The sequence below is a fragment of the Rhinolophus hipposideros genome (genome assembly GCF_964194185.1).
Source record: "Rhinolophus hipposideros genome assembly, chromosome: 16".
Taxonomy (NCBI): Eukaryota; Metazoa; Chordata; class Mammalia; order Chiroptera; family Rhinolophidae; genus Rhinolophus; species Rhinolophus hipposideros.
The window spans coordinates 29,239,077-29,248,676 of NC_138062.1; the positions used below are offsets into that span (position 1 = coordinate 29,239,077).

Genomic DNA, 9,600 nt, shown 5'->3' on the forward strand with positions numbered 1-9,600 from the left:
TAATGCTAAAAGGAACTAGTTTAAATGAAGGGCTCCTATTGGCCAAGGTGTGAACTAAAAAATCGAAAAGAACACTTCTCAGTTTAGTCGACCTCAGTTCAAATCCACATTTTTTAAGGGTCAACCCTTCGCGTTGGGACTCTGCACATATGGAGCGTCCACTGTAGTCAGATGCAGATTTTCACCTGCAAGGGAGGTTGGTACCCCCAACCCCAGCGTTGTTCAAGGGTCAGCTCTATTTTCAAACTGAAATCTATCAATGTAGTCTCAATGTAAGCAATTTTTCTTACAATAGTTTTCTTAATTTTCAGTTTTATAATAAAAAAAAAGTACGGACATCTATATGAATGACTGCCTTACCATCAACTTCTGCCTCATATTTTCTGTGATTAAAATGAAATGTACTTCAAGTGAAAGCAGGCAGTACCAGTAAAGGTTTCATAATAATTCAAACAGAAATAAAGTGGTTGGAGAATGAAGGCATCACCTAGCCATCAGAGCTACAGGTGGGCAGACTTCAAAAAGACTTGTACCGTGACAATCAGAACCATAGTCACCATACAGGCTGATGTATTATTGCGCACACCTTATCTCACACACACCAATTTGCCACATTTATTAGCAATAAATATAGTTGTGAATTGTGTATTGAAGCATTTTATGTGTCTGCTTCCAGAAACAATACAATTAGGTACTCATAAGCTGTATATGTTTTAATGCCAACAAGAATGACTAAAGAGAGTAAGAACAGCTTTACTGAGTTATTGTCTCATTAAAACTGGCATTCAGGAATTGCTTGGTAGAAAATTTTGGCTTAAGTATGAGGTCAGATTATTCTGATTTAGAACCAAAGCTTTGAAAATTTCAATTCCACATTGTACATCAGACATTTTCTACATCAGTGTAATTGAAGTCAAAATACAGAAAGCAATTACATATAGAAATAGACATAAGGCCATATGGTTTCACTATTAAACTCAGGACTGAAGATTTAGTTTGAGCAAAACCATATCCTCTATCACATTATACTAACTTTGCTCTATCATTAATGTTGTTTTGTTTATATTTCATCTGAAAATTGGTTTTAGTGACAGAATAATAAAAATAACTTAAGAAAGTACCAAGATTCCCACAGAACAATTACTCATGCTTGAAAAATACAGCTCAGGCCTTATCTCCCAACACTCCTGCATACACCCTTTGCTGAGCTGTTCAAAACTACTTACATCTAGCTCACCATACAGAGCAGGCTTTTTCAATCATTTTCTTCCCTCCATCTCAAATGCCCTTTCTCCTACTTCTCTTACCTTACTAAAGATACTGGTTCTTTGAAATTCTGCTCAAGAGGCTGAGAAGTTTTCCCTGAACCTCTACTCAACACTACCTCCCTGCCTGCCAGTGTGACTTGAGCATTCGCTTGTATACCCACGACACCCTATGTATTCCTCTAGCCAAGCACACTTCAAACTGTATGGCGATCCCTGATTTTACGTATTTCTCAGTAGACCATATGATTGTTCAATCCTTCTAATAATCATAGGAGGTAGATATTATTTTCCCATTTTATAGATGAAAAAATGGAGGCTCAGAAATATATAATAATTTACCTAAGGTTACAAAGTTATTAATTGATAGGACTCAGTTAAGTTCAAATTGTCTACACCAAAGCTTTTCCCCTTGCTACTACCCAAGACCAAACAGACATTTGTTTCTCAAAATCTGAGTGGTTGAAAAGCAGAAAAATACATAGGTAAACCTGTTAACTTACCTTTAGTTTTTCCTTGAGAATTTTATTCCTTTGTATTTTTATCATTTCATTTCTTTCTAAAACAGCCTCTCGCTGACTTTGAATAGCTTGCTAGATTGTGAAAGGAAATAAAAACATGGCAAAAAATATATAGTTACCAAGAGTGATGATAAGAGGTACATTTTTTTGGCAAATCTTCACTTGGCCCAGACAAATGTACATGTATTCAAATTACATAACGTTAATCACAAAAAGTATTATTTAAAAATAGCTAGTCCATGCATATGTCCAAATTCATCAAGATGTTTACATTAAATTTGTGCAATTTTTTTGTATATCAATTATACCTCAATAGAGCTTTAAAAAATTAAAAATAAAAATAATTAGTCCATACTTACATTTCCTACTTTTCTTTCCCTGAAATGAAATTAGAAAAATGTAACAATTACTTAAGTCATATGTGTCACAGCAGTCTTTCTGCTTTCTCTGAAAGCAGCATATACTGTCATACCTTTATGCCTTTGCATAAGCTCTTTCTTTGGTCCAAGTATGCTCTCTTTGAATCCACCTCCAGTGTCCATTCGGAAAAAAAAAGTGTCTTTATTTCTCAGTGTTTTTCTGGTGAGATTTTCTGTGACCTTACCTCCTGACCCAGTCAAAATGCAGTCCTCTTTCTCTCTCTCTCTCTCTCTCTCTCTCTCTCTCTCTCTCTCTGTCTCTTTCTCTCTCTCTCTCTCTCTCTCTCTCTCTCTCTCTCTCTCTCTCTCTCTCTCTTTCTCTTTTTCGGTCCCCATTGCACTGTGCTTGTCCCTCTCATATAAACTGTAACCATTTTTTTAAGACAGTGATCTTAGCAAAAAGGCGATATTCCTCTTTTAATTGGCAGCCCCCGCCACAGGGTTCAATAAACATTGAATAAATTAGATTGACTTATGTTTAATTTTCAAGTTGGTATTGAAAAGGGAGAACTTGAGATATTATTCTGCGGTAGGGGTTGGGGTAGATGGAATCTGCAGGGAGAAAAAATGAAGCTGAAATTCCAACCTAGAACATGAGAGCAAGAAGCTAGGGGGAAAAGCCTTCACCTACTTCTTCACCAAGAAAGTTTTCTCTGCTTAGTGAATTACTGGAAACAGAAAACTCAAGTTTCAGTGGGTGTGGGGGGAATGGTGGAGGGGACAGGTGACAGGTAAAGAAGCTCTTGTCAGAGCAGAAAAGCATCAACAACACTATATATCCTATTGCCATACACCCTATATACCCAGCACAGCCCAGTTTATATCTGCTGATCCTCTGTAAGGGTTAATAATACCCTTTCACTTTCAAATTATCCCAATATGGAAGATAAATTATAATCCTCCTACTTATAGGGGGATGGCTCTGGGAGGAAAGAGATCTACATGGAAATCACCATAAATTAACATCTACTAAGCTCCAAAATGCTTATCTTCTATTAATTTTTGTTAGAGTATGACTCTGTAAGAATGTTTTCATTTTTGGCCAAAGTTCTAAAACTTTGAGAACTTTGTTCCAAATGGCTTTAATATCTCAGAAGTAGACAAATCTGAAACCAGAATCTGACACTTCCAAGCTGTACTGTAACAGAAAGTGTTCTAGAAAGTGCCTACTAGTTGTGGGGGCCTTGACATTTTCCCTATCTGGGGGCTGGGCAGGACAATCACACTGCACAACTCCAGGAGGGGCTGTTTGCATCTCGTACACGTGAGTGGCACCCTTGGAACTACACAGAGGACAGCCTGGGTGGGTGTTAAGTAGCTCCTCTAGACAAGAGGTCACAATGGTTCAGATTCCTGAAATAAGCCACTGAAGGGTTCTGATGTCCCAGGAAGTCACCTAGATGTCTCTTTCATCCTCAACAGTCACTTCCCTAAGGCCACAATGCCTCCCATATCCTGAAGTCAAAGCTGTAGTCAAGACTCCTGGAGGAAAGCTCACATCCCTGCAAGCCCAGCTCAGTACCTTAGATATTCCGGCAAGTGGAGTTTGTCGGTCTTGGTGACCACCAGGGCAATGTCCCTGCAGAAACCCCGTTGGCAGGCTTTGATGCTCTCATTCAGAAGGTCTTCGTGGGCTCTCCCTCCAGAAACTCTTTCAATGTCACTGATCACCCAGATCACTGAGCATTTATCAATGGTCTATGAAACATGACCACAACATATTTAAGAACATACATGGTGTCTCATCTGTAGAGGACATGATTCCTTAATATATCATTTATGTCCTCCATCTGATGCCCTTTCTCTCTCCAGTCCCAGTTCTTAGCATTCCCCACCCTCTGTCCATGAATCTCTTAGCTTCATAAATGATTGTGTTAAAAGCATCAAACTCTGGAGTTACACAAACTTTACTCTCTTACAGAGAAAGTAATAGGTCCTGAGAGGCAAAGAATCAAACAAGGGTCTGAGTCTCCTCCTTGGACTCATATTTAGGCAGGAAAAGAAAACAATTGTTCCCTCCCACTTCCCAAATTATAATCAACTTAGGGAAGCTGCAGGCTCTTCAATCAGATTGTAGAAGATCAGAGGATGCCAGGCTCCAAACTCCTAAAGGGCAGGTCCTCTTTTACCTTTGTATTGTGAAAACTAATAAAAACCTCATTTAAAATGGAGTTGGGAGACCAGAAGAGAGAACTCTCACACATGTCACTCAACACACACTACTGGCCCCAGCAGGAAGAGATGTACCTTGCACCTCTGACAAGAAGTGACACTATTTCACTATCTCCCCAGGACGAAAAGATTCCTCCTTGCCCAGTAACAGCCCAGCCGATCAGAGACTGCCATAACTCAGCCAATGAAAAGTCACTATACTTCGAACTTCCTGTTTCCCCCACGGGACTCTTCCTTGACAGCAGCCCTTCCCAGTCCATAAAAGAGCTTCCTCTGCTTTGTTTCTCTGGACTTCCTCCTAGTTCACCACTAGCCCACAGACCCCAAATTGCAGTTCTTTATTGTCCCCAAATCAACCTATTTTACAGAACAAATATCTGGTCGTCTATTTGTTAAAGGCCAACAGTATTCCCCATGGTCCTGGTAAACTCCAGGGGCTTAATAAATATTTATTATCATGGGAAGAGGACTGCAATCATAAAGTATGCAGTGTTTAAATTTCAGGCCCTACACAAGGCTCCTAACTACTAGGATTTGGTAAAGTTGGAGTCTCAGAAGACACCAAAAAGCCGGTCTATAAGACAAAAGCGACTGGACTTAGAAGTAGGTGGGATGGCACCCTTGCTACCCCCAGCTCCCTCCATCCCCATGATGAGAAAGGGCCTCAGAGAGGTCAGGTGACATGCCTCAAGTTTCAGGACTTCTAAGTGGCAAAACAGGGAGGTCTGAATTCATAATAGTTTTAGCTTAGGAAGGCCAAGCTGGCAGCTGGAGAGATGGGGCAGGGGGTGTTGGCTCTGTTCTTCCTGGAAAGAGGGGAGTCTTTAGTAACTTCTTGTGAGAGGAGATCGCAAAACCACAGGAATGCCGGGGAGCTCAGGCCAAGCAAAGCATGCTGGGAACCATCCCCTTGCTTCAGCCTGCTCTCCTCAGAGTGGGTATTCTGAGCCAGCTCTTGCTGGCTCCTCTGTTCTGAGTGGCCTTTGATAAGCTGCCCAGCATATCTGAACTGGCAGCAACTCCAGCTCCATCCAGTGAGAGAGGCTGGCTGCCTCCCTCAGCTGTTTCTCTCTGGGCCTGGCCTGGAGCTAGCCAAGACTGGGGATACCACTCCAAGAGCTAAGACCCTGCAGAAACTAAGGGTCTCATGGCCAGGCCTGAGCAGCCTGATCAAGGGGAAGGAGGCTGCGTCTGCCTTCATCTTAAAGAACTGTTAGGAGACGTCCAGTGGGAGGGGTGGGGATGATAGATAAAGCCTCAACTGGGAAGGTAGGAACCTGCTTTCTGGTTCAAATGCTGCCACTCGTTAGCTGTGTGGTCTTGGGCAAATGACTTCCCATCTCTGAGCCTTCATTTCCTCATCTGCAAAATCAGGGCATAGGCTGATTCTCTGTGAGCTGTCATCCTGATCCTACCCTCCCGATCTTGATTAGAAACCAGTCACGAAGCTCCCCAGTCCACAGCCCCTCAGCTGCTGCTCTGATCATGACTCACTGATACTGACCTGCCCCTCCCTCCCCCCAGTCCCCTTCCCACTCCGGTCCTGTGTCTTCTGTGTTCTCACTCGTGCTCCTGAGCTCCTTCTGCCTAAAGACACCCTCTCTTTCTCTATCATACACCCTAGTCCCTCTTGTCCTTTGAGCTTCCCCAGGAAGTGTGATATTAAAGCCCATCCCCAGCTTTTCCAAGCTTGTCTCCTGTACCTCTCTCTTCTACACCCCACACTCCCCTCCAGCCACCCAGGAAGACTCATCCTTCCCCCAACACAGCAGCCTCAGCCCTCTGGGTCTTTGCTAATGCTGCTCTCTGGCCTGGAATAGTGCTCAGTGGTCCCGCTTCCAACCGCCTTGTCTGTCTGGTGAAGGCTAAACTTCAGGGTCCTCTCTGAATCCTCACCCCCTCCAAAAGGAACACATCACTTGGTGCTTTCATTTATAAATAATATGGTTTGCTAATTGGTATGACTAGTTGATTCCCTTCTGGACTATGAGACTGCCAGGGCAAGGACTTTGTCTCTGTCCATCCAGAACCTACGACAAAATTGAACAGACGCTCTGTGGGTGTTTCTTGAAGGAATGAGAGCTCTTATTGGAGGGGGTTTCTACTTTTGAGTATTCACAGCACCTTGTTCCCCTAGTACATCACTTTCTGCCATGTATCTGGTCATCTGTGTGTTTTATCTCTCCTACTAGACTCTAAGCCCTTCGTAGGAAGGCTCTCCTCACTCAGCTTTGTTTTGCTTTCAACTTTTTAATTGTAAAGGTAATAGATGTTCATGCAAAATGTACAAACAATACAGAGGTGTATGCATTATAGTGAAGAGTAGTGGCAAACACAAACTGCTGATAACAGTGGGTGTGTATCGTTCCAGAAGGCAGGATCTTCCTTTTGCTGTGCATTTAGACATCATACACATTCACATGTGTATGTGTGCACTTTATATTAAAGGTCATGCTCTGCATCGTTTCATTTAGTTTTGTTTCATCATGTAGGATACAGTAGGGGTTAAGAGCAGAGAGGGTCTTGAGCCATCTTGCCTGGGTCAAAACCTCCAGTGTTATAATGGGCAACTTAGTTCACTGAGAATAGTACCTAGCACAAAGTAAATGCTCAGTAAATGTCTGCTATTATTATTTATAATGTTTGCATCCTCGGTGCTTAGTAGATTGTGTTACATATTATATGTGTTTGATGAATGAAAAGCAAATGAACAAAGATATATTCTTAAAAAATACTTCGGCCTCTAATCACTAGGTGCAGATCAAATTACCCTCATGCTTAACTCTGGCTGTAGACACATCTGAGGATGCCTGGTTAGCTCATACCCCATTTGTTGGGAATCAAACCCCTACCTAAGTTTTTGGCAGGAGGAGTGAACTTTCATTTCAACCACCTCTGTCAGCCGCAGCCGATTGCACTGGGTCTGGATACATAGAAAGCTAATCCATTTGCTGGGCATAACCAATCACATTTTCCTTAGGAATTTGGGCTACAACACACAGAGACTATAGTCAGACAGTTGTAGGCACATGGACTACAATGTCATTTAGAGACTGGGTTAGTTAGGGTGGTCATTTTCCATAGCATGGATCCTAATGGCTAAGTACAGAAAGCTAAGAGAGAAGCAGGACTCTGCAGAGAGATACACAAAGAGAAATGGTCGCAAGAGTCCAAGCAGAGGATGAGAGGAAAGAATAGCTGCTTCCTGAGGGCCTGGGTTGGTCTCCTGAGATCCTGCGACATTCTTTGGATTAACCCCTCTTCACTTGGGATTACTTTCCCGAGTTTCTCTTCCTTACAACTAAACATGGTAGCAGCTTCCTCGTTCCTTGGTGCCTGGCTGTCAGCTTCTCTACTTTGTACCCAACTCGTGGCCTTCCTCTCCCACTCTATGCTGTTTGCTCTGTTTACTCTTAGGCACTCCCTTGCTGATCCTTCCCATATATACACAGTCTTGTTCCAGCCACCAGGCCTACCTCATGATTCCTAACTCTCCAGTTTCTCTGGCCACTCATATCCTGCTGTTACCCTGAGGCTTAGGACATGGAAAGTGGAAGAATTTCACTCCAGTGAACTCATCAAATCCCTTAAGCTGAACATGGAGAATTCTTTGTTGCTTTAGAAAGGGTGGAGCAATTGAGGGAAGAGGGAACGAAGCCATATGAATCACCTTTTTCCACATCTCATCCCTCTTGCTGTTGAAGTCCCCTGTGCCTGGAATGTCCACCAGCACAACCCCTTCTGGAATCAGCTCTGATTTGGGAAGCGTCACTTCCACATGTTTGATCAGGGGCCAGATTTGTGTCTCCGCTGATTCTCCATGCCAGTCTCTCCTCTTAGTCCGGATGTAAGGGTCCAGTTTGACAGACAGCTCTCCTGCCTGAGGAAGGAGGAAAAAGTCACACACTCCAGACAGCCTCCCAGCATTTCTATCTTGGATTGGCTGTGATTAGGGTTCATTGAAGGTACACTGAGTAATGGTAAGAAGCAGCCCTGGGTAATGGGCACTAGGAGGCTGGTGATCTCATCTGCAACGGCCTAGACTCATGGACTTCAGCAAAGGTATAGCTTCTCTGGATAATGATTTATCTTCTAGATTTCATGTCAGTTCTAACATTAATGTAATTAATATGCAATTTTCTAAATTTGGGGGAGAGAGGATTCTTCCCATGTGGCTAATGTGAATATTTTAGTTACCAGAAAGCCCTGACTACAGAAAATTTGTAGTGATGCAATGACCATATTTTCCAAATTGAAAATATGTCTGAAATCAATGTTTAAAAAGGTTTCAAAAATTACCTTCCAAGTACACAAAATATTTTGACTTGTAGGAATTTCCAGGATGTTTTAATAGCCTATTGTTCCTACCTAAGCATACCTTGGGATACTGACACATTCATCCCAGTGGTTATCTATGGCAGCCCATCTCTACTAGGCTACTTCAGGGACAGAAGATTTGGGATATGTGGTAGTCATTGTTAATAAATAGCTATAGAATGGTTTTGGAAGAAAGATAAGAAAGTAAATTCTTAAGGTAGTTGAGATTAAATGAGAGGATTTGTTGCAATTGGGGTAGGAAGTGACAGATGTCATAAATTCTAACCAACTAACAAGAAATTGTGAAAGAGGAAATGATAAAAGTTTTTAAAAGATATTTTAATTATAAAATAAATCAGATACAATAGGGCAACAGGAAAAAGAAAAAGCATGGGCTTGAAAAGTCCCTTTCTATAAGAAGAGGGCTCAACCCAACCACACTCACTCAGGGCAAATCATTCTGGGAGGCAAACTCAGATTCCCTGGCCCCAGTGTAGAGGCACCAACCCAAACTCTGAATTTGTGCCCTCACTCACTGAAATGGTAATTTTGTTCCCCTTGTTTCAAAGGGTAAATTTATAACACTGGGAAAGAATATTTCTAAATACAGAATAGTGAAGCAATAAATATCATATTGTTACCTTCGTGTAAGTTGTCAGTATTCAGATAAAGTAACCAGTTTTGTAATCATTGTGTTTCTTTGGACATGCTCAGTCTATGTTTTACATATCATTTTTCATAGTAATATATTTTCTATGGACATGCTCAGTCTGTGTTTTATACAATTATTTTTCATAGTAATTTCCATTTAAATATAAGAAATGGCTACTACATTTGTTTGATTTCCTAGATATACAAGAGCTAAGTGCTTTAAAAAGTTTTATTCATTTGACTTCTAAGTGTGCC

The 9,600-nt window shown here is 41.7% G+C and overlaps 1 protein-coding gene across 1 annotated transcript in view; it reads right to left on the minus strand.

Annotated features, from left to right (window-relative positions):
• Positions 1-9,600, minus strand: part of NUGGC (nuclear GTPase, germinal center associated) — a gene marked incomplete at its 5' end in the record, with an annotated part of 40,108 nt that overhangs the window by 23,302 nt on the left and 7,206 nt on the right. Inside the window, 4 exons of the mRNA XM_081077361.1 lie at positions 1,769-1,858; positions 2,146-2,164; positions 3,728-3,903; positions 8,048-8,257. Coding sequence (XP_080933487.1) covers positions 1,769-1,858; positions 2,146-2,164; positions 3,728-3,903; positions 8,048-8,257 — 495 coding nt within the window. The remainder of the gene's footprint in view (positions 1-1,768; positions 1,859-2,145; positions 2,165-3,727; positions 3,904-8,047; positions 8,258-9,600) is intronic.